At 30.7% G+C, this 27148-nt stretch overlaps 1 protein-coding gene across 1 annotated transcript in view; it reads right to left on the bottom strand.

The window, feature by feature from the left end:
- Nucleotides 1-711: 711 nt before the first annotated feature.
- Nucleotides 712-27148, bottom strand: part of LOC138492808 (platelet binding protein GspB-like) — a 40716-nt gene continuing 14279 nt past the window's right edge. The window contains exons 12-31 of the mRNA XM_069620162.1: nt 26674-26763; nt 25304-25393; nt 23934-24023; nt 22564-22653; nt 21194-21283; nt 19824-19913; nt 18454-18543; nt 17084-17173; nt 15718-15807; nt 14348-14437; nt 12980-13069; nt 11610-11699; nt 10246-10335; nt 8876-8965; nt 7507-7596; nt 6143-6232; nt 4775-4864; nt 3404-3493; nt 2034-2123; nt 712-788 (exon numbers count right to left, since the gene is read on the bottom strand). Of these exons, the coding sequence (XP_069476263.1) occupies nt 712-788; nt 2034-2123; nt 3404-3493; nt 4775-4864; nt 6143-6232; nt 7507-7596; nt 8876-8965; nt 10246-10335; nt 11610-11699; nt 12980-13069; nt 14348-14437; nt 15718-15807; nt 17084-17173; nt 18454-18543; nt 19824-19913; nt 21194-21283; nt 22564-22653; nt 23934-24023; nt 25304-25393; nt 26674-26763 (1787 nt within the window). The remainder of the gene's footprint in view (nt 789-2033; nt 2124-3403; nt 3494-4774; nt 4865-6142; nt 6233-7506; nt 7597-8875; nt 8966-10245; nt 10336-11609; nt 11700-12979; nt 13070-14347; nt 14438-15717; nt 15808-17083; nt 17174-18453; nt 18544-19823; nt 19914-21193; nt 21284-22563; nt 22654-23933; nt 24024-25303; nt 25394-26673; nt 26764-27148) is intronic.

Here is a 27148-nt window from a genome sequence, read left to right as displayed (position 1 = left end):
CAAAATATTTCCAATTGCTAAATTTATACTTTTGAAATATGAATTTAATAAACTAAACAGCATTAAAGCATCCTCAAACATATTTGTAATCTAAATTTTTTTTTTATTTTGGAAAATCCATTAAATCATTGATTTCTGAACCTGCAGTGGTCTCACACTGCCACAGTCAAAATAAACAATAGTGAGAGGTCACGCCATTTGGGGAGTTGATATCTCACTCCCCCCAGGACCAATTATAGATATATAAATACAAGGCAAAGGGAAAAAAATACATATAGAAAGGAATTCATCCAAATATTCATATATTGTGCTCTGTTTAATGAAATACTGATGTCATCGCTTGATGGTGCCAGAATGACAATTTGCACTTCTAGGGATTGAACAATATGCCTTAAATCATAGAAGGAGTGTTTCAAACTTAATGGACAATAAATTATGTGTGTATTTGCCAATATTACAAAATATGTTAAGCATCAGGCTTGAACTCTATTATTTTTAGCATTCCATTGATCACTTATATTAGGCTAATACGGAAAAGGCATCGCAAAATTCTTGATCTATCATATTTTGCATTGTCGATAAAAGGCAACATCCTTACATGACATTTTAAAAGAAAATAGTAAATTCATAAAGGTATGCTTCTGTCAGAAGCAAAACCAAAACATACCAGTTGCTGAGGTTTCTTTACTGGAGATCGATGGTATGCTGGTATCAGTAAAGGTTGATGGAGAAGCTGTCTCTGTTGCGGTTGAAGACACTGTAAAAGAGAGAATGTACAACTTTATTAGCTGCATAAAAAGACAATTTAAAGCATATTTGGTCAAGAATGGAATTGTGAACTATATGTCATTCTATAAAGTCTGTACAGTATTGGATGATGAGGTCATTGAAAAGTACACATTTTTAAACATTTTACCAGTAGAAACAGAGCTTTATTCTTATTGAGAGAGGTCACAAGGTTCTCCTCATTTCAACAGTTTCAATAGAAGAAAATATCAGCTTCACATCCATTGTTTCACAAAACCAAAAGTGTAACTATGTATAACCATATAGTTTATGTTTTTTCATTCAGAAATAATTTGGTTAAAATGTTGTATGCCTTCATTAGAAATATCTAAATACTAAAATATATTTTCAGTTTTTACTTAATCCGTAAAAATTATAAATATGATCATTAAATCCTCTTAACCCTATTTCAAATGAAAAATTAATATAAACAATAGTTACATGTTTTGTATATTTGGTATTATAAGAGACTGGGTATGAAATGTATATGATAAAATATGAAGAACTAAAAATCTGTACATTCATCTTTCAACTAATTACATACTTGACTGCAGAATCGTTTGTGGCCCTAGATGGCAGAGGTCAAAATATTTCCGATTGCTAAATTTATACTTTTGAAATATGAATTTAATAAATTAAACAACATTAAAGCATCCTCAAATATATTTGTAATCTAAACAAATTGTTTTATATTTTGGAAAATCCATTAAATAATTGATTACAAACCGGCAGTGGTCGCACACTGCCACAGTCAAAATAAACAATTGCTAGAGGTCACGCCATTTGGGGAGTTGATATCTCACTCTCGCAGGACCAATTATAGATATATAAATACAAGGCAAAGGGAAATAAATACATATAGAAAGGAATTCAACAAAATATTCATATACTGTGCTCTGTTTAATGAAATACTGATGTCATCGCTTGACGGTGCCAGAATGACAATTTGCACTTCTAGGGATTTAACAATATGCCTTAATTCATAGGTGTGTTTCAAACTTAATGGACAATAAATTATGTGTGGATTTGCCAATATTACAAAATATGTTTAGCATCAGGCTTGAACTCTATTATTTTTAGCATTCCATTGATCACTTATATTAGGCTAATACGGAAAAGGCATCGTAAAATTCTTGATCTGTCATATTTTGCATTGTCGATAAAAGGCAACATCCTCACATGACATTTTAAAAAAAATAGTAAGTTCATAAAGGTATGCTTCTGTCAGAAGCAAAACCAAAACATACCAGTTGCTGAGGTTTCTGTACTGGATGTCAATGGTATACTGGTATCAGTAAAGGTTGATGGAGAAGCTGTCTCTGTTGCGGTTGAAGACACTGTAAAAGAGAGAATGTACAACTTTATTAGCTGCATAAAAAGACAACTTAAAGCATATTTGGTCAAGAATGGAATTGTGAACTATATGTCATTCTATAAAGTCTGTACAGTATTGGATGATGAGGTCATTGAAAAGTACACATTTTTAAACATTATACCAGAAGAAACAAAGCTTTATTCTTATTAAGAGAGGTCACAAGGTTCTCCTCATTTCAACCGTTTCAATAGAAGAAAATATCAGCTTCACATCCATTGTTTCACAAAACCAAAAGTGTAACTATGTATGACCATATTGTTTATGATTTTTCATTCAGAAATAATTTGGTTAAAAAGTTGTATGCCTTCATTAGAAATATCTAAATACTAAAATATATTTTCAGTTTTTACTTATTCCGTAAAAATGATAAATATGATCATTAAATCCTCTTAAACCTATTTCAAATGAAAAATTAATATAAACAATAGTTAAACATTTTATATATTTGGTATTATAAGAGACTGGTTACGAAATGTATATGATAAAATATGAAGAACTAAAAATCTGTACATTCATCTTTCAACTAATTACATGCTTGACTGCAGGATCGTTTGTGGCCCTAGATGGCAGAGGTCAAAATATTTTCGATTGCTAAATTTATACTTTTGAAATATGAATTTAATAAACTAAACAACCTTAAAGCATCCTCAAACATTTTTGTAATCTAAAAACATTGTTTTATATTTTGGAAAATCCATTAAATCATTGATTTCTGAACCTGCAGTGGTCTCACACTGCCACAGTCAAAATAAACAATTGTGAGAGGTCACGCCACTTGGGGAGTTGATATCTCACTCCCCCAGGACCAATTATAGATATATAAATACAAGGCAAAGGGAAATAAATACATATAGAAAGGAATTCATCAAAATATTCATATATTGTGCTCTGTTTAATGAAATACTGATGTCATCGCTTGATGGTGCCAGAATGACAATTTGCACTTCTAGGGATTGAACAATATGCCTTAAATCATAGAAGGAGTGTTTCAAACTTAATGGACAGTAAATTATGTGTGTATTTGCCAATATTACAAAATATGTTTAGCATCAGGCTTGAACTCTATTATTTTTAGCATTCCATTGATCACTTATATTAGGCTAATACGGAAAAGGCATCGCAAAATTCTTGATCTATCATATTTTGCATTGTCGATAAAAGGCAACATCCTTACATGACATTTAAAAAAGAATTGTAAGTTCATAAAGGTTTGCTTCTGTCAGAAGCAAAACCAAAACATACCAGTTGCTGAGGTTTCTGTACTGGAGGTCGATGGTATGCTGGTATCAGTAAAGGTTGATGGAGAAGCTGTCTCTGTTGCAGTTGAAGACACTGTAAAAGAGAGAATGTACAACTTTATTAGCTGCATAAAAAGACAACTTAAAGCATATTTGGTCAAGAATGGAATTGTGAACTATATGTCATTCTATAAAGTCTGTACAGTATTGGATGATGAGGTCATTGAAAAGTACACATTTTTAAACATTATACCAGTAGAACCAGAGCTTTATTCTTATTGAGAGATGTCACAAGGTTTTTCTCATTTCAGCGGTTTCAATAGAAGAAAATATCAGCTTCACATCCATTGTTTCACAAAACCAAAAGCGTAACTATGTATAACCATATTGTTTATGTTTTTTCATTCAGAAATAATTTGGTTAAAATGTTGTATGCCTTCATTAGAAATATCTAAATACTAAAATATATTTTCAGTTTTTACTTAATCCGTAAAAATGATAAATATGATCATTAAATCCTCTTAAACCTATTTCAAATGAAAAATTTATATAAACAATAGTTAAACATTTTATATATTTGGTATTATAAGAGACTGGGTAAGAAATGTATATGATAAAATATGAAGAACTAAAAATCTGTACATTCATCTTTCAACTAATTACATACTTGTCTGCAGGATCGTTTGTGGCCCTAGATGGCAGAGGTCAAAATATTTCCGATTGCTAAATTTATACTTTTGAAATATGAATTTAATAAACTAAACAACATTAAAGCATCCTCAAAAATATTTATAATCTAAATAAATTGTTTTATATTTTGGAAAATCCATTAAATCATTGATTTCTGAACCTGCAGTGGTCTCACACTGCCACAGTCAAAATAAACAATTGTGAGAGGTCACGCCATTTGGGGAGTTGATATCTCACTCCCCCAGGACCAATTATAGATATATAAATACAAGGCAATAGTAAATAAATACATATAGAAAGGAATTCATCAGAATATTCATATATTGTGCTCTGTTTAATGAAATAATGATGTCATCGCTTGATGGTGCCAGAATGACAATTTGCACTTCTAGGGTTTGAGCAATATGCCTCAATTCATAGAAGGAGTGTTTCAAACTTAACGGACAATACATTAGGTGTGTATTTGCCAATATTACAAAATATGTTTAGCATCAGGCTTGAAACTCTGATATTTTTAGCATTCCAATAATCACTTATATTAGGCAAATACGGAAAAGGCATTGCAAAATTTTTGATCTATCATATTTTGCATTGTTGATAAAAGGGAACATCCTTACATGACATTTTAAAAAAAATAGTAAGTTCATAAAGGTATGCTTCTGTCAGAAGCAAAACCAAAACATACCAGTTGCTGAGGTTTCTGTACTAGAGGTCGATGGTATGCTGGTATCAGTAAAGGTTGATGGAGAAGCTGTCTCTGTTGCGGTTGAAGACACTGTAAAAAGAGAATTTACAACTTTATTAGCTGCATAATAATACACTTAAAGCATATTTGGACAAGAATGGAATTGTGAACTATATGTCATTCTATAAAGTCTTTACAGTATCGGATGATGAGGTCTTTGAAAAGTACACATTTTTAAACATTATACCAGTAGAAACAGAGCTTTATTCTTATTGAGAGAGGTCACACGGTTTTCCTCATTTCAGCAGTTTCAATAGAAGAAAATATCAGCTTCACATCCATTGTTTCACAAAACCAAAAGTGTAACTATGTATAACCATATTGTTTATGTTTTTCATTCAGAAATTATTTGGTTAAAATGTTGTATGCCTTCATTAGAAATATCTAAATACTAAAATATATTTTCAGTTTTTACTTAATCCGTAAAAATGATCAATATGATCATTAAATCCTCTTAAACCTATTTCAAATGAAAAATTAATATAAAAAATAGTTAAATGTTTTATATATTTGGTATTATAAGAGACTGGGTATGAAATGTATATGATAAAATATGAAGAACTAAAAATCTATACATTCATCTTTCAACTAATTACATACTTGACTGCAGAATCGTTTGTGGCCCTAGATGGCAGAGGTCAAAATATTTCCGATTGCTAAATTTATACTTTTGAAATATGAATTTAATTAACTAAACAACATTAAAGCATCCTCAAACATATTTGTAATCTAAGAAAATTGTTTTATATTTTGGATAATCCATTAAATCATTGATTTCTGAACCTGCAGTGGTCTCACACTGTCACAGTCAAAATAAACAATTGTGAGAGGTCATGCCATTTGGGCAGTTGATATCTCACTCCCCCAGGACCAATTATAGATATATAAATGCAAGGCAATAGGAAATAAATACATATAGAAAGGAATTCATCAAAATATTCATATATTGTACTCTGTTTAATGAAATACTGATTTCATCGCTTGATGGTGCCAGAATGACAATTTGCACTTCTAGGGATTGAACAATATGCCTTAAATCATAGAAGTAGTGTTTCAAACTTAATGGACAATAAATGATGTGTGTATTTGCCAATATTACAAAATATGTTAAGCATCAGGCTTGAACTCTATTATTTTTAGCATTCCATTGATCACTTATATTAGGCTAATACGGAAAAGGCATCGCAAAATTCTTGATCTATCATATTTTTCATTGTCGATAAAAGGCAACATCCTTACATGACATTTTAAAAGAAAATAGTAAATTCATAAAGGTATGCTTCTGTCAGAAGCAAAACCAAAACATACCAGTTGCTGAGGTTTCTTTACTGGAGATCGATGGTATGCTGGTATCAGTAAAGGTTGATGGAGAAGCTGTCTCTGTTGCGGTTGAAGACACTGTAAAAGAGAGAATGTACAACTTTATTAGCTGCATAAAAAGACAACTTAAAGCATATTGGTCAAGAATGGAATTGTGAACTATATGTCATTCTATAAAGTCTGTACAGTATTGGATGATGAGGTCATTGAAAAGTACACATTTTTAAACATTTTACCAGTAGAAACAGAGCTTTATTCTTATTGAGAGAGGTCACAAGGTTCTCCTCATTTCAACAGTTTCAATAGAAGAAAATATCAGCTTCACATCCATTGTTTCACAAAACCAAAAGTGTAACTATGTATAACCATATAGTTTATGTTTTTTCATTCAGAAATAATTTGGTTAAAATGTTGTATGCCTTCATTAGAAATATCTAAATACTAAAATATATTTTCAGTTTTTACTTAATCCGTAAAAATTATAAATATGATCATTAAATCCTCTTAAACCTATTTCAAATGAAAAATTAATATAAACAATAGTTAAACTTTTTATATATTTGGTATTATAAGAGACTGGGTAAGAAATGTATTGATAAAATATGAAGAACTAAAAATCTGTACATTCATCTTTCAGATATTTACATATTTGACTGCAGAATCGTCTTTGGCCCTAGAAGGCAGAGGTCAAAATATATCCGATTGCTAAATGTATACTTTTGAAATATGAATTTAATAAATTAAACAACATTAAAGCATCCTCAAATATATTTGTAATCTAAACAAATTGTTTTATATTTTGGAAAATCCATTAAATCATTGATTACAAACCGGCAGTGGTCGCACACTGCCACAGTCAAAATAAACAATTGCTAGAGGTCACGCCATTTGTGGAGTTGATATCTCACTCTCGCAGGACCAATTATAGATATATAAATACAAGGCAAAGGGAAATAAATACATATAGAAAGGAATTCAACAAAATATTCATATACTGTGCTCTGTTTAATGAAATACTGATGTCATCGCTTGACGGTGCCAGAATGACAATTTGCACTTCTAGGGATTGAACAATATGCCTTAATTCATAGGAGTGTTTCAAACTTAATGGACAATAAATTATATGTGGATTTGCCAATATTACAAAATATGTTTAGCATCAGGCTTGAACTCTATTATTTTTAGCATTCCATTGATCACTTATATTAGGCTAATACGGAAAAGGCATCGTAAAATTCTTGATCTATCATATTTTGCATTGTCGATAAAAGGCAACATCCTCACATGACATTTTAAAAAAAATAGTAAGTTCATAAAGGTATGCTTCTGTCAGAAGCAAAACCAAAACATACCAGTTGCTGAGGTTTCTGTACTGGATGTCAATGGTATGCTGGTATCAGTAAAGGTTGATGGAGAAGCTGTCTCTGTTGCGGTTGAAGACACTGTAAAAGAGAGAATGTACAACTTTATTAGCTGCATAAAAAGACAACTTAAAGCATATTTGGTCAAGAATGGAATTGTGAACTATATGTCATTCTATAAAGTCTGTACAGTATTGGATGATGAGGTCATTGAAAAGTACACATTTTTAAACATTATACCAGAAGAAACAAAGCTTTATTCTTATTAAGAGAGGTCACAAGGTTCTCCTCATTTCAACCGTTTCAATAGAAGAAAATATCAGCTTCACATCCATTGTTTCACAAAACCAAAAGTGTAACTATGTATAACCATATTGTTTATGTTTTTTCATTCAGAAATAATTTGGTTAAAATGTTGTATGCCTTCATTAGAAATATCTAATACTAAAATATATTTTCAGTTTTTACTTAATCCGTAAAAATGATAAATATGATCATTAAATCCTCTTAAACCTATTTCAAATGAAAAATTAATATAAACAATAGTTAAACATTTTATATATTTGGTATTATAAGAGACTGGGTAAGAAATGTATATGATAAAATATGAAGAACTAAAAATCTGTACATTCATCTTTCAACTAATTACATACTTGACTGCAGGATCGTTTGTGGCCCTAGATGGCAGAGGTCAAAATATTTTCGATTGCTAAATTTATACTTTTGAAATATGAATTTAATAAACTAAACAACCTTAAAGCATCCTCAAACATTTTTGTAATCTAAAAAAATTGTTTTATATTTTGGAAAATCGATTAAATCATTGATTTCTGAACCTGCAGTGGTCTCACACTGCCACAGTCAAAATAAACAATTGTGAGAGGTCACGCCACTTGGGGAGTTGATATCTCACTCCCCAAGGACCAATTATAGATATATAAATACAAGGCAAGGGGAAATAAATACATATAGAAAGGAATTCATCAAAATATTCATATATTGTGCTCTGTTTAATGAAATACTGATGTCATCGCTTGATGGTGCCAGAATGACAATTTGCACTTCTAGGGATTGAACAATATGCCTTAAATCATAGAAGGAGTGTTTCAAACTTAATGGACAGTAAATTATGTGTGTATTTGCCAATATTACAAAATATGTTTAGCATCAGGCTTGAACTCTATTATTTTTAGCATTCCATTGATCACTTATATTAGGCTAATACGGAAAAGGCATCGCAAAATTCTTGATCTATCATATTTTGCATTGTCGATAAAAGGCAACATCCTTACATGACATTTAAAAAAGAATTGTAAGTTCATAAAGGTATGCTTCTGTCAGAAGCAAAACCAAAACATACCAGTTGCTGAGGTTTCTGTACTGGAGGTCGATGGTATGCTGGTATCAGTAAAGGTTGATGGAGAAGCTGTCTCTGTTGCGGTTGAAGACACTGTAAAAGAGAGAATGTACAACTTTATTGGCTGCATAAAAAGACAACTTAAAGCATATTTGGTCAAGAATGGAATTGTGAACTATATGTCATTCTATAAAGTCTGTACAGTATTGGATGATGAGGTAATTGAAAAGTACACATTTTTAAACATTATACCAGTAGAAACAGAGCTTTATTCTTATTGAGAGAGGTCACAAGGTTCTCCTCATTTCAACAGTTTCAATAGAAGAAAATATCAGCTTCACATCCACTGTTTCACAAAACCAAAAGTGTAACTATGTATAACCATGTTGTTTATGTTTTTTCATTCAGCAATCATTTGGTTAAAATGGTGTATGCCTTCATTAGAAATATCTAAATACAAAAATATATTTTTAGTTTTTACTTAATCCGTAAAAATGATAAATATGATCATTAAATCCTCTTAAACCTATTTCAAATGAAAAATTAATATAAACAATAGTTAAACATTTTATATATTTGGTATTATAAGAGACTGGGTAAGAAATGTATATGATAAAATATGAAGAACTAAAAATCTGTACATTCATCTTTCAACTAATTACATACTTGACTGCAGGATCGTTTGTGGCCATAGATGGCAGAGGTCAAAATATCTCCGATTACTAAATTTATACTTTTAAAATATGAATTTAATAAACTAAACAACATTAAAGCATCCTCAAACATATTTGTAATCTAAAAACATTGTTTTATATTTTGTAAAATCCATTAAATCATTGATTTCTGAACCTGCAGTGTTCTCACACTGCCACAGTCAAAATAAATAATTGTGAGAGGTCATGCCATTTGGGGAGTTGATATCTCACTCCCCCAGGACCAATTATAGATATATAAATACAAGGCAAAGGGAAATAAATACATATAGAAAGGAATTCATCAAAATATTCATATATTGTGCTCTGTTTAATGAAATACTGATGTCATCGCTTGATGGTGCCAGAATGACAATTTGCACTTCTAGGGATTGAACAATATGCCTTAAATCATAGAAGTAGTGTTTCAAACTTAATGGACAGTAAATTATGTGTGTATTTGCCAATATTACAAAATATGTTTAGCATCAGGCTTGAACTCTATTATTTTTAGCATTCCATTGATCACTTATATAAGGCTAATATGGAAAAGGCATCGCAAAATTCTTGATCTATCATATTTTGCATTGTCGATAAAAGGCAACATCCTTACATGACATTTAAAAAAGAATTGTAAGTTCATAAAGGTATGCTTCTGTCAGAAGCAAAACCAAAACATACCAGTTGCTGAGGTTTCTGTACTGGAGGTCGATGGTATGCTGGTATCAGTAAAGGTTGATGGAGAAGCTGTCTCTGTTGCAGTTGAAGACACTGTAAAAGAGAGAATGTACAACTTTATTAGCTGCATAAAAAGACAACTTAAAGCATATTTGGTCAAGAATGGAATTGTGAACTATATGTCATTCTATAAAGTCTGTACAGTATTGGATGATGAGGTCATTGAAAAATACACATTTTTAAACATTATACCAGTAGAACCAGAGCTTTATTCTTATTGAGAGATGTCACAAGGTTTTTCTCATTTCAGCGGTTTCAATAGAAGAAAATATCAGCTTCGCGTCCTTTGTTTCACAAAACCAAAAGTGTAACTATGTAGAACCATATTGTTTATGTTTTTTCATTCAGAAATAATTTGGTTAAAATGGTGTATGCCTTCATTAGAAATATCTAAATACTAAAATATATTTTCAGTTTTTACTTAATCCGTAAAAATGATAAATATGATCATTAAATCCTCTTAAACCTATTTCAAATGAAAAATTAATATAAACAATAGTTAAACTTTTTATATATTTGGTATTATAAGAGACTGGGTAAGAAATGTATATGATAAAATATGAAGAACTAAAAATCTGTACATTCATCTTTCAGATATTTACATATTTGACTGCAGAATCGTCTTTGGCCCTAGAAGGCAGAGGTCAAAATATATCCGATTGCTAAATGTATACTTTTGAAATATGAATTTAATAAATTAAACAACATTAAAGCATCCTCAAATATATTTGTAATCTAAATAAATTGTTTTATATTTTGGAAAATCCATTAAATCATTGATTACAAACCGGCAGTGGTCGCACACTGCCACAGTCAAAATAAACAATTGCTAGAGGTCACGCCATTTGGGGAGTTGATATCTCACTCTCGCTTGACCAATTATAGATATATAAATACAAGGCAAAGGGAAATAAATACATATAGAAAGGAATTCAACAAAATATTCATATACTGTGCTCTGTTTAATGAAATACTGATGTCATCGCTTGACGGTGCCAGAATGACAATTTGCACTTCTAGGGATTGAACAATATGCCTTAATTCATAGGAGTGTTTCAAACTTAATGGACAATAAATTATGTGTGGATTTGCCAATATTACAAAATATGTTTAGCATCAGGCTTGAACTCTTATTTTTAGCATTCCATTGATCACTTATATAAGGCTAATACGGAAAAGGCATCGCAAAATTCTTGATCTATCATATTTTGCATTGTCGATGAAAGGCAACATCCTTACATGACATTTAAAAAAGAATTGTAAGTTCATAAAGGTATGCTTCTGTCAGAAGCAAAACCAAAACATACCAGTTGCTGAGGTTTCTGTACTGGAGGTCGATGGTATGCTGGTATCAGTAAAGGTTGATGGAGAAGCTGTCTCTGTTGCGGTTGAAGACACTGTAAAAGAGAGAATGTACAACTTTATTAGCTGCATAAAAAGACAACTTAAAGCATATTTGGTCAAGAATGGAATTGTGAACTATATGTCATTCTATAAAGTCTGTACAGTATTGGATGATGAGGTCATTGAAAAGTACACATTTTTAAACATTATACCAGAAGAAACAAAGCTTTATTCTTATTAAGAGAGGTCACAAGGTTCTCCTCATTTCAACCGTTTCAATAGAAGAAAATATCAGCTTCACATCCATTGTTTCACAAAACCAAAAGTGTAACTATGTATAACCATATAGTTTATGTTTTTTCATTCAGAAATAATTTGGTTAAAATGTTGTATGCCTTCATTAGAAATATCTAAATACTAAAATATATTTTCAGTTTTTACTTAATCCATAAAAATGATAAATATGATCATTAAATCCTCTTAAACCTATTTCAAATGAAAAATTAATATAAACAATAGTTAAACATTTTATATATTTGGTATTATAAGAGACTGGGTAAGAAATGTATATGATAAAATATGAAGAACTAAAAATCTGTACATTCATCTTTCAACTAATTACATACTTGACTGCAGGATCGTTTGTGGCCCTAGATGGCAGAGGTCAAAATATTTTCGATTGCTAAATTTATACTTTTGAAATATGAATTTAATAAACTAAACAACCTTAAAGCATCCTCAAACATTTTTGTAATCTAAAAAAATTGTTTTATATTTTGGAAAATCCATTAAATCATTGATTTCTGAACCTGCAGTGGTCTCACACTGCCACAGTCAAAATAAACAATTGTGAGAGGTCACGCCACTTGGGGAGTTGATATCTCACTCCCCCAGGACCAATTATAGATATATAAATACAAGGCAAAGGGAAATAAATACATATAGAAAGGAATTCATCAAAATATTCATATATTGTGCTCTGTTTAATGAAATACTGATGTCATCGCTTGATGGTGCCAGATTGACAATTTGCACTTCTAGGGATTGAACAATATGCCTTAAATCATAGAAGGAGTGTTTCAAACTTAATGGACAGTAAATTATGTGTGTATTTGCCAATATTACAAAATATGTTTAGCATCAGGCTTGAAGTCTATTATTTTTAGCATTCCATTGATCACTTATATTAGGCTAATACGGAAAAGGCATCGCAAAATTCTTGATCTATCATATTTTGCATTGTCGATAAAAGGCAACATCCTTACATGACATTTAAAAAAGAATTGTAAGTTCATAAAGGTATGCTTCTGTCAGAAGCAAAACCAAAACATACCAGTTGATGAGGTTTCTGTACTGGAGGTCGATGGTATGCTGGTATCAGTAAAGGTTGATGGAGAAGCTGTCTCTGTTGCAGTTGAAGACACTGTAAAAGAGAGAATGTACAACTTTATTAGCTGCATGAAAAGACAACTTAAAGCATATTTGGTCAAGAATGGAATTGTGAACTATATGTCATTCTATAAAGTCTGTACAGTATTGGATGATGAGGTCATTGAAAAGTACACATTTTTAAACATTATACCAGTAGAACCAGAGCTTTATTCTTATTGAGAGATGTCACAAGGTTTTTCTCATTTCAGCGGTTTCAATAGAAGAAAATATCAGCTTCGCGTCCATTGTTTCACAAAACCAAAAGTGTAACTATGCATAACCATGTTGTTTATGTTTATTCATTCAGCAATAATTTGGTTAAAATGGTGTATGCCTTCATTAGAAATATCTAAATACTAAAATATATTTTCAGTTTTTACTTAATCCGTAAAAATGTTAAATATGATCATTAAATCCTCTTAAACCTATTTCAAATGAAAAATTAATATAAACAATAGTTAAACATTTTATATATTTGGTATTATAAGAGACTGGGTAAGAAATGTATATGATAAAATATGAAGAACTAAAAATCTGTACATTCATCTTTCAACTAATTACATACTTGACTGCAGGATCGTTTGTGGCCCTAGATGGCAGAGGTCAAAATATTTCCGATTACTAAATTTATACTTTTAAAATATGAATTTAATAAACTAAACAACATTAAAGCATCCTCAAACATATTTGTAATCTAAAAAACTGTTTTATGTTTTGGAAAATCCATTAAATCATTGATTTCTGAACCTGCAGTGGTCTCACACTGCCACAGTCAAAATAAACAATTGTGAAAGGTCACGCCATTTGGGGAGGTGATATCTCACTCCCCCAGGACCAATTATAGATATATAAATACAAGGCAAAGGGAAATAAATACATATAGAAAGGAATTCATCAAAATATTCATATATTGTGCTCTGTTTAATGAAATACTGATGTCATCGCTTGATGGTGCCAGAATGACAATTTCCACTTCTAGGGATTCAACAATATGCCTTAAATCATAGAAGGAGTGTTTCAAACTTAATGGACAATAAATTATGTGTGTATTTGCCAATATTACAAAATATGTTTAGCATCAGGCTTGAACTCTATTATTTTTACATTCCATTGATCACTTATATTAGGCTAATACGGAAAAGGCATCGCAAAATTCTTGATCTATCATATTTTGCATTGTCGATAAAAGGCAACATCCTTACATGACATTTAAAAAAAAATTGTAAGTTCATAAAGGTATGCTTCTGTCAGAAGCAAAACCAAAACATACCAGTTGCTGAGGTTTCTGTACTGGAGGTCGATGGTATGCTGGTATCAGTAAAGGTTGATGGAGAAGCTGTCTCTGTTGCGGTTGAAGACACTGTAAAAGAGAGAATGTACAACTTTATTAGCTGCATAAAAAGACAACTTAAAGCATATTTGGTCAAGAATGGAATTGTGAACTATATGTCATTCTATAAAGTCTGTACAGTATTGGATGATGAGGTAATTGAAAAGTACACATTTTTAAACATTATACCAGTAGAAACAGAGCTTTATTCTTATTGAGAGAGGTCACAAGGTTCTCCTCATTTCAACGGTTTCAATAGAAGAAATTATCAGCTTCACATCCATTGTTTCACAAAACCAAAAGTGTAACTATGTATAACCATATTGTTTATGTTTTTTCATTCAGAAATAATTTGGTTAAAATGGTGTATGACTTCATTAGAAATATCTAAATACTAAAATATATTTTCAGTTTTTACTTAATCCGTAAAAATGATAAATATGATCATTAAATCCTCTTAAACCTATTTCAAATGAAAAATTAATATAAACAATAGTTAAACATTTTATATATTTGGTATTATAAGAGACTGGGTAAGAAATGTATATGATAAAATATGAAGAACTAAAAATCTGTACATTCATCTTTCAACTAATTACATACTTGACTGCAGGATCGTTTGTGGCCATAGATGGCAGAGGTCAAAATATCTCCGATTACTAAATTTATACTTTTAAAATATGAATTTAATAAACTAAACAACATTAAAGCATCCTCAAACATATTTGTAATCTAAAAACATTGTTTTATATTTTGTAAAATCCATTAAATCATTGATTTCTGAACCTGCAGTGTTCTCACACTGCCACAGTCAAAATAAATAATTGTGAGAGGTCATGCCATTTGGGGAGTTGATATCTCACTCCCCCAGGACCAATTATAGATATATAAATACAAGGCAAAGGGAAATAAATACATATAGAAAGGAATTCATCAAAATATTCATATATTGTGCTCTGTTTAATGAAATACTGATGTCATCGCTTGATGGTGCCAGAATGACAATTTGCACTTCTAGGGATTGAACAATATGCCTTAAATCATAGAAGTAGTGTTTCAAACTTAATGGACAGTAAATTATGTGTGTATTTGCCAATATTACAAAATATGTTTAGCATCAGGCTTGAACTCTATTATTTTTAGCATTCCATTGATCACTTATATAAGGCTAATACGGAAAAGGCATCGCAAAATTCTTGATCTATCATATTTTGCATTGTCGATAAAAGGCAACATCCTTACATGACATTTAAAAAAGAATTGTAAGTTCATAAAGGTATGCTTCTGTCAGAAGCAAAACCAAAACATACCAGTTGCTGAGGTTTCTGTACTGGAGGTCGATGGTATGCTGGTATCAGTAAAGGTTGATGGAGAAGCTGTCTCTGTTGCAGTTGAAGACACTGTAAAAGAGAGAATGTATAACTTTATTAGCTGCATAAAAAGACAACTTAAAGCATATTTGGTCAAGAATGGAATTGTGAACTATATGTCATTCTATAAAGTCTGTACAGTATTGGATGATGAGGTCATTGAAAAATACACATTTTTAAACATTATACCAGTAGAACCAGAGCTTTATTCTTATTGAGAGATGTCACAAGGTTTTTCTCATTTCAGCGGTTTCAATAGAAGAAAATATCAGCTTCGCGTCCTTTGTTTCACAAAACCAAAAGTATAACTATGTAGAACCATATTGTTTATGTTTTTTCATTCAGAAATAATTTGGTTAAAATGGTGTATGCCTTCATTAGAAATATCTAAATACTAAAATATATTTTCAGTTTTTACTTAATCCGTAAAAATGATAAATATGATCATTAAATCCTCTTAAACCTATTTCAAATGAAAAATTAATATAAACAATAGTTAAACTTTTTATATATTTGGTATTATAAGAGACTGGGTAAGAAATGTATATGATAAAATATGAAGAACTAAAAATCTGTACATTCATCTTTCAGATATTTACATATTTGACTGCAGAATCGTCTTTGGCCCTAGAAGGCAGAGGTCAAAATATATCCGATTGCTAAATGTATACTTTTGAAATATGAATTTAATAAATTAAACAACATTAAAGCATCCTCAAATATATTTGTAATCTAAACAAATTGTTTTATATTTTGGAAAATCCATTAAATCATTGATTACAAACCGGCAGTGGTCGCACACTGCCACAGTCAAAATAAACAATTGCTAGAGGTCACGCCATTTGGGGAGTTGATATCTCACTCTCGCTTGACCAATTATAGATATATAAATACAAGGCAAAGGGAAATAAATACATATAGAAAGGAATTCAACAAAATATTCATATACTGTGCTCTGTTTAATGAAATACTGATGTCATCGCTTGACGGTGCCAGAATGACAATTTGCACTTCTAGGGATTGAACAATATGCCTTAATTCATAGGAGTGTTTCAAACTTAATGGACAATAAATTATGTGTGGATTTGCCAATATTACAAAATATGTTTAGCATCAGGCTTGAACTCTATTATTTTTAGCATTCCATTGATCACTTATATAAGGCTAATACGGAAAAGGCATCGCAAAATTCTTGATCTATCATATTTTGCATTGTCGATGAAAGGCAACATCCTTACATGACATTTAAAAAAGAATTGTAAGTTCATAAAGGTATGCTTCTGTCAGAAGCAAAACCAAAACATACCAGTTGCTGAGGTTTCTGTACTGGAGGTCGATGGTATGCTGGTATCAGTAAAGGTTGATGGAGAAGCTGTCTCTGTTGCGGTTGAAGACACTGTAAAAGAGAGAATGTACAACTTTATTAGCTGCATAAAAAGACAACTTAAAGCATATTTGGTCAAGAATGGAATTGTGAACTATATGTCATTCTATAAAGTCTGTACAGTATTGGATGATGAGGTCATTGAAAAGTACACATTTTTAAACATTATACCAGAAGAAACAAAGCTTTATTCTTATTAAGAGAGGTCACAAGGTTCTCCTCATTTCAACCGTTTCAATAGAAGAAAATATCAGCTTCACATCCATTGTTTCACAAAACCAAAAGTGTAACTATGTATAACCATATTGTTTATGTTTTTTCATTCAGAAATAATTTGGTTAAAATGTTGTATGCCTTCATTAGAAATATCTAAATACTAAAATATATTTTCAGTTTTTACTTAATCCATAAAAATGATAAATATGATAATTAAATCCTCTTAAACCTATTTCAAATGAAAAATTAATATAAACAATAGTTAAACATTTTATATATTTGGTATTATAAGAGACTGGGTAAGAAATGTATATGATAAAATATGAAGAACTAAAAATCTGTACATTCATCTTTCAACTAATTACATACTTGACTGCAGGATCGTTTGTGGCCCTAGATGGCAGAGGTCAAAATATTTTCGATTGCTAAATTTATACTTTTGAAATATGAATTTAATAAACTAAACAACCTTAAAGCATCCTCAAACATTTTTGTAATCTAAAAAAATTGTTTTATATTTTGGAAAATCCATTAAATCATTGATTTCTGAACCTGCAGTGGTCTCACACTGCCACAGTCAAAATAAACAATTGTGAGAGGTCACGCCACTTGGGGAGTTGATATCTCACTCCCCCAGGACCAATTATAGATATATAAATACAAGGCAAAGGGAAATAAATACATATAGAAAGGAATTCATCAAAATATTCATATATTGTGCTCTGTTTAATGAAATACTGATGTCATCGCTTGATGGTGCCAGATTGACAATTTGCACTTCTAGGGATTGAACAATATGCCTTAAATCATAGAAGGAGTGTTTCAAACTTAATGGACAGTAAATTATGTGTGTATTTGCCAATATTACAAAATATGTTTAGCATCAGGCTTGAAGTCTATTATTTTTAGCATTCCATTGATCACTTATATTAGGCTAGTACGGAAAAGGCATCACATAATTCTTGATCTATCATATTTTGCATTGTCGATAAAAGGCAACATCCTTACATGACATTTTAAAATAAATGGTAAGTTCGTAAAGGTATGCTTCTGTCAGAAGCAAAACCAAAACATACCAGTTGCTGAGGTTTCTGTACTGGAGGTCGATGGTATGCTGGTATCAGTAAAGGTTGATGGAGAAGCTGTCTCTGTTGCAGTTGAAGACACTGTAAAAGAGAGAATGTACAACTTTATTAGCTGCATAAAAAGACAACTTAAAGAATATTTGGTCAAGAATGGAATTGTGAACTATATGTCATTCTATAAAGTCTGTACAGTATTGGATGATGAGGTAATTGAAAAGTACACATTTTTAAACATTATACCAGTAGAAACAGAGCTTTATTCTTATTGAGAGAGGTCACAAGGTTCTCCTAATTTCAACGGTTTCAATAGAAGAAAATATCAGCTTCACATCCACTGTTTCACAAAACCAAAAGTGTAAATATGTATAACCATGTTGTTTATGTTTTTTCATTCAGCAATAATTTGGTTAAAATGGTGTATGCCTTCATTAGAAATATCTAAATACTAAAATATATTTTTAGTTTTTACTTAATCTGTAAAAATGATAAATATGATCATTAAATCCTCTTAAACCTATTTCAAATGAAAAATTAATATAAACAATAGTTAAACATTTTATATATTTGGTATTATAAGAGACTGGGTAAGAAATGTATATGATAAAATATGAAGAACTAAAAATCTGTACATTCATCGTTCAACTAATTACATACTTGACTGCAGGAACGTTTGTGGCCCTAGATGGCAGAGGTCAAAATATTTCCGATTGCTAAATTTATACTTTTGAAATATGAATTTAATAAACTAAACAACATTAAAGCATCCTCAAACATATTTGTAATCTAAAAAAATTGTTTTATGTTTTGGAAAATCCATTAAATCATTGATTTCTGAACCTGCAGTGGTCTCACACTGCCACAGTCAAAATAAACAATTGTGAAAGGTCACGCCATTTGGGGAGGTGATATCTCACTCCCCCAGGACCAATTATAGATATATAAATACAAGGCAAAGGGAAATAAATACATATAGAAAGGAATTCATCAAAATATTCATATATTGTGCTCTGTTTAATGAAATACTGATGTCATCGCTTGATGGTGCCAGAATGACAATTTGCACTTCTAGGGATTGAACAATATGCCTTAAATCATAGAAGGACTATTTCAAACTTAATGGACAATAAATTATGAGTGTATTTGCCAATATTACAAAATATGTTTAGCATCAGGCTTGAAGTCTATTATTTTTAGCATTCCATTGATCACTTATATTAGGCTAGTACGGAAAAGGCATCACATAATTCTTGATCTATCATATTTTGCATTGTCGATAAAAGGCAACCTCCTTACATGACATTTTAAAATAAATGGTAAGTTCATAAAGGTATGCTTCTGTCAGAAGCAAAACCAAAACATACCAGTTGCTGAGGTTTCTGTACTGGAGGTCGATGGTATGCTGGTATCAGTAAAGGTTGATGGAGAAGCTGTCTCTGTTGCGGTTGAAGACACTGTAAAAGAGAGAATGTACAACTTTATTGCCTGCATAAAAAGACAACTTAAAGCATATTTGGTCAAGAATGGAATTGTGAACTATATGTCATTCTATAAAGTCTGTACAGTATTGGATGATGAGGTAATTGAAAAGTACACATTTTTAAACATTATACCAGTAGAAACAGAGCTTTATTCTTATTGAGAGAGGTCACAAGGTTCTCCTCATTTCAACGGTTTCAATAGAAGAAAATATCAGCTTCACATCCACTGTTTCACAAAACCAAAAGTGTAAATATGTATAACCATGTTGTTTATGTTTTTTCATTCAGCAATAATTTGGTTAAAATGGTGTATGCCTTCATTAGAAATATCTAAATACTAAAATATATTTTTAGTTTTTACTTAATCTGTAAAAATGATAAATATGATCATTAAATCCTCTTAAACCTATTTTAAATGAAAAATTAATATAAACAATAGTTAAACATTTTATATATTTGGTATTATAAGAGACTGGGTAAGAAATGTATATGATAAAATATGAAGAACTAAAAATCTGTACATTCATCGTTCAACTAATTACATACTTGACTGCAGGAACGTTTGTGGCCCTAGATGGCAGATGTCAAAATATTTCCGATTGCTAAATTTATACTTTTGAAATATGAATTTAATAAACTAAACAACATTAAAGCATCCTCAAACATATTTGTAATCTAAAAAAATTGTTTTATGTTTTGGAAAATCCATTAAATCATTGATTTCTGAACCTGCAGTGGTCTCACACTGCCACAGTCAAAATAAACAATTGTGAAAGGTCACGCCATTTGGGGAGGTGATATCTCACTCCCCCAGGACCAATTATAGATATATAAATACAAGGCAAAGGGAAATAAATACATATAGAAAGGAATTCATCAAAATATTCATATATTGTGCTCTGTTTAATGAAATACTGATGTCATCGCTTGATGGTGCCAGAATGACAATTTGCACTTCTAGGGATTGAACAATATGCCTTAAATCATAGAAGGACTATTTCAAACTTAATGGACAATAAATTATGTGTGTATTTGCCAATATTACAAAATATGTTTAGCATCAGGCTTGAAGTCTATTATTTTTAGCATTCCATTGATCACTTATATTAGGCTAGTACGGAAAAGGCATCACATAATTCTTGATCTATCATATTTTGCATTGTCGATAAAAGGCAACATCCTTACATGACATTTTAAAATAAATGGTAAGTTCATAAAGGTATGCTTCTATCAGAAGCAAAACCAAAACATACCAGTTGCTGAGGTTTCTGTACTGGAGGTCGATGGTATGCTGGTATCAGTAAAGGTTGATGGAGAAGCTGTCTCTGTTGCGGTTGAAGACACTGTAAAAGAGAGAATGTAAAACGTTATTAGCTGCATAAAAAGACAACTTAAAGCATATTTGGTCAAGAATGGAATTGTGAAATATATGTCATTCTATAAAGTCTGTACAGTATTGGATGATGAGGTCATTGAAAAGTACACATTTTTAAACATTATACAAGTAGAAACAGAGCTTTATTCTTATTGAGAGAGGTCACAAGGTTCTCCTCATTACAGCGGTTTCAATAGAAGAAAACATCAGATTCACATCCATTGTTTCACAAAACCAAAAGTATAACTATGTATAACCATATTGTTTATGTTTTTTCATTCAGAAATAATTTGGTTAAAATGTTGTATGCCTTCATTAGAAATATCTAAATACTAAAATATATTTTCAGTTTTTACTTAATCCGTAAAAATGATAAATATCATAATTAAATCCTCTTAAACCTATTTCAAATGAAAAATTAATATAAACAATAGTTAAACATTGTATATATTTGATATTATAAGAGACTGGTTAAGAAATGCATATGATAAAATATGAAGAACTAAAAATATGTACATTCATCTTTCAACTAATTACATGCTTGTCTGCAGGATCGTTTGTGGCCTTAGATGGCAGAGGTCAAAATATTTCTGATTGCTAAATTTATACTTTTAAAATATGAATTTAATAAACTAAACAACATTAAAGCATCCTCAAAAATATTTGTAATCTAAATAAATTGTTTTATATTTTGGAAAATCCATTAAATCATTGATTTCTGAACCTGCAATGGTCTCACACTGCCACAGTCAAAATAAACAATTGTGAGAGGTCACGCCATTTGGGGAGTTGATATCTCACTCCCCCAGGACCAATTATAGATATATAAATACAAGGCAATAGGAAATAAATACATATAGAAAGGAATTCATCAGAATATTCATATATTGTGCTCTGTTTAATGAAATACTGATGTCATCGCTTGATGGTGCCAGAATGACAATTTGCACTTCTAGGGATTGAACAATATGCCTTAAATCATAGAAGGACGATTTCAAACTTAATGGACAATAAATTATGTGTGTATTTGCCAATATTACAAAATATGTTTAGCATCAGGCTTGAAGTCTATTATTTTTAGCATTCCATTGATCACTTATATTAGGCTAGTACGGAAAAGGCATCACATAATTCTTGATCTATCATATTTTGCATTGTCGATAAAAGGCAACATCCTTACATGACATTTTAAAATAAATGGTAAGTTCATAAAGGTATGCTTCTGTCAGAAGCAAAACCAAAACATACCAGTTGCTGAGGTTTCTGTACTGGAGGTCGATGGTATGCTGGTATCAGTAAAGGTTGATGGAGCAGCTGTCTCTGTTGCGGTTGAAGACACTGTAAAAGAGAGAATGTACAACTTTATTGCCTGCATAAAAAGACAACTTAAAGCATATTTGGTCAAGAATGGAATTGTGAACTATATGTCATTCTATAAAGTCTGTACAGTATTGGATGATGAGGTAATTGAAAAGTACACATTTTTAAACATTATACCAGTAGAAACAGAGCTTTATTCTTATTGAGAGAGGTCACAAGGTTCTCCTCATTTCAACGGTTTCAATAGAAGAAAATATCAGCTTCACATCCACTGTTTCACAAAACCAAAAGTGTAAATATGTATAACCATGTTGTTTATGTTTTTTCATTCAGCAATAATTTGGTTAAAATGGTGTATGCCTTCATTAGAAATATCTAAATACTAAAATATATTTTTAGTTTTTACTTAATCTGTAAAAATGATAAATATGATCATTAAATCCTCTTAAACCTATTTCAAATGAAAAATTAATATAAACAATAGTTAAACATTTTATATATTTGGTATTATAAGAGACTGGGTAAGAAATGTATATGATAAAATATGAAGAACTAAAAATCTGTACATTCATCGTTCAACTAATTACATACTTGACTGCAGGAACGTTTGTGGCCCTAGATGGCAGAGGTCAAAATATTTCCGATTGCTAAATTTATACTTTTGAAATATGAATTTAATAAACTAAACAACATTAAAGCATCCTCAAACATATTTGTAATCTAAAAAAATTGTTTTATGTTTTGGAAAATCCATTAAATCATTGATTTCTGAACCTGCAGTGGTCTCACACTGCCACAGTCAAAATAAACAATTGTGAAAGGTCACGCCATTTGGGGAGGTGATATCTCACTCCCCCAGGACCAATTATAGATATATAAATACAAGGCAAAGGGAAATAAATACATATAGAAAGGAATTCATCAAAATATTCATATATTGTGCTCTGTTTAATGAAATACTGATGTCATCGCTTGATGGTGCCAGAATGACAATTTGCACTTCTAGGGATTGAACAATATGCCTTAAATCATAGAAGGACTATTTCAAACTTAATGGACAATAAATTATGAGTGTATTTGCCAATATTACAAAATATGTTTAGCATCAGGCTTGAAGTCTATTATTTTTAGCATTCCATTGATCACTTATATTAGGCTAGTACGGAAAAGGCATCACATAATTCTTGATCTATCATATTTTGCATTGTCGATAAAAGGCAACCTCCTTACATGACATTTTAAAATAAATGGTAAGTTCATAAAGGTATGCTTCTGTCAGAAGCAAAACCAAAACATACCAGTTGCTGAGGTTTCTGTACTGGAGGTCGATGGTATGCTGGTATCAGTAAAGGTTGATGGAGAAGCTGTCTCTGTTGCGGTTGAAGACACTGTAAAAGAGAGAATGTACAACTTTATTGCCTGCATAAAAAGACAACTTAAAGCATATTTGGTCAAGAATGGAATTGTGAACTATATGTCATTCTATAAAGTCTGTACAGTATTGGATGATGAGGTAATTGAAAAGTACACATTTTTAAACATTATACCAGTAGAAACAGAGCTTTATTCTTATTGAGAGAGGTCACAAGGTTCTCCTCATTTCAACGGTTTCAATAGAAGAAAATATCAGCTTCACATCCACTGTTTCACAAAACCAAAAGTGTAAATATGTATAACCATGTTGTTTATGTTTTTTCATTCAGCAATAATTTGGTTAAAATGGTGTATGCCTTCATTAGAAATATCTAAATACTAAAATATATTTTTAGTTTTTACTTAATCTGTAAAAATGATAAATATGATCATTAAATCCTCTTAAACCTATTTCAAATGAAAAATTAATATAAACAATAGTTAAACATTTTATATATTTGGTATTATAAGAGACTGGGTAAGAAATGTATATGATAAAATATGAAGAACTAAAAATCTGTACATTCATCGTTCAACTAATTACATACTTGACTGCAGGAACGTTTGTGGCCCTAGATGGCAGATGTCAAAATATTTCCGATTGCTAAATTTATACTTTTGAAATATGAATTTAATAAACTAAACAACATTAAAGCATCCTCAAACATATTTGTAATCTAAAAAAATTGTTTTATGTTTTGGAAAATCCATTAAATCATTGATTTCTGAACCTGCAGTGGTCTCACACTGCCACAGTCAAAATAAACAATTGTGAAAGGTCACGCCATTTGGGGAGGTGATATCTCACTCCCCCAGGACCAATTATAGATATATAAATACAAGGCAAAGGGAAATAAATACATATAGAAAGGAATTCATCAAAATATTCATATATTGTGCTCTGTTTAATGAAATACTGATGTCATCGCTTGATGGTGCCAGAATGACAATTTGCACTTCTAGGGATTGAACAATATGCCTTAAATCATAGAAGGACTATTTCAAACTTAATGGACAATAAATTATGTGTGTATTTGCCAATATTACAAAATATGTTTAGCATCAGGCTTGAAGTCTATTATTTTTAGCATTCCATTGATCACTTATATTAGGCTAGTACGGAAAAGGCATCACATAATTCTTGATCTATCATATTTTGCATTGTCGATAAAAGGCAACATCCTTACATGACATTTTAAAATAAATGGTAAGTTCATAAAGGTATGCTTCTATCAGAAGCAAAACCAAAACATACCAGTTGCTGAGGTTTCTGTACTGGAGGTCGATGGTATGCTGGTATCAGTAAAGGTTGATGGAGAAGCTGTCTCTGTTGCGGTTGAAGACACTGTAAAAGAGAGAATGTAAAACGTTATTAGCTGCATAAAAAGACAACTTAAAGCATATTTGGTCAAGAATGGAATTGTGAAATATATGTCATTCTATAAAGTCTGTACAGTATTGGATGATGAGGTCATTGAAAAGTACACATTTTTAAACATTATACAAGTAGAAACAGAGCTTTATTCTTATTGAGAGAGGTCACAAGGTTCTCCTCATTACAGCGGTTTCAATAGAAGAAAACATCAGATTCACATCCATTGTTTCACAAAACCAAAAGTATAACTATGTATAACCATATTGTTTATGTTTTTTCATTCAGAAATAATTTGGTTAAAATGTTGTATGCCTTCATTAGAAATATCTAAATACTAAAATATATTTTCAGTTTTTACTTAATCCGTAAAAATGATAAATATCATAATTAAATCCTCTTAAACCTATTTCAAATGAAAAATTAATATAAACAATAGTTAAACATTGTATATATTTGATATTATAAGAGACTGGTTAAGAAATGCATATGATAAAATATGAAGAACTAAAAATATGTACATTCATCTTTCAACTAATTACATGCTTGTCTGCAGGATCGTTTGTGGCCTTAGATGGCAGAGGTCAAAATATTTCTGATTGCTAAATTTATACTTTTAAAATATGAATTTAATAAACTAAACAACATTAAAGCATCCTCAAAAATATTTGTAATCTAAATAAATTGTTTTATATTTTGGAAAATCCATTAAATCATTGATTTCTGAACCTGCAATGGTCTCACACTGCCACAGTCAAAATAAACAATTGTGAGAGGTCACGCCATTTGGGGAGTTGATATCTCACTCCCCCAGGACCAATTATAGATATATAAATACAAGGCAATAGGAAATAAATACATATAGAAAGGAATTCATCAGAATATTCATATATTGTGCTCTGTTTAATGAAATACTGATGTCATCGCTTGATGGTGCCAGAATGACAATTTGCACTTCTAGGGATTGAACAATATGCCTTAAATCATAGAAGGACGATTTCAAACTTAATGGACAATAAATTATGTGTGTATTTGCCAATATTACAAAATATGTTTAGCATCAGGCTTGAAGTCTATTATTTTTAGCATTCCATTGATCACTTATATTAGGCTAGTACGGAAAAGGCATCACATAATTCTTGATCTATCATATTTTGCATTGTCGATAAAAGGCAACATCCTTACATGACATTTTAAAATAAATGGTAAGTTCATAAAGGTATGCTTCTGTCAGAAGCAAAACCAAAACATACCAGTTGCTGAGGTTTCTGTACTGGAGGTCGATGGTATGCTGGTATCAGTAAAGGTTGATGGAGAAGCTGTCTCTGTTGCGGTTGAAGACACTGTAAAAGAGAGAATGTACAACTTTATTGCCTGCATAAAAAGACAACTTAAAGCATATTTGGTCAAGAATGGAATTGTGAACTATATGTCATTCTATAAAGTCTGTACAGTATTGGATGATGAGGTAATTGAAAAGTACACATTTTTAAACATTATACCAGTAGAAACAGAGCTTTATTCTTATTGAGAGAGGTCACAAGGTTCTCCTCATTTCAACGGTTTCAATAGAAGAAAATATCAGCTTCACATCCACTGTTTCACAAAACCAAAAGTGTAAATATGTATAACCATGTTGTTTATGTTTTTTCATTCAGCAATAATTTGGTTAAAATGGTGTATGCCTTCATTAGAAATATCTAAATACTAAAATATATTTTTAGTTTT

The sequence above is a fragment of the Ambystoma mexicanum genome, chromosome 10, assembly GCF_040938575.1.
Source record: "Ambystoma mexicanum isolate Mex_15411 chromosome 10, UKY_AmexF1_1, whole genome shotgun sequence".
Lineage (NCBI taxonomy): Eukaryota > Metazoa > Chordata > Amphibia > Caudata > Ambystomatidae > Ambystoma > Ambystoma mexicanum.
Note: the sequence above shows the minus strand (reverse complement) of the source record. Positions and strands in the feature narration are given on the sequence as shown.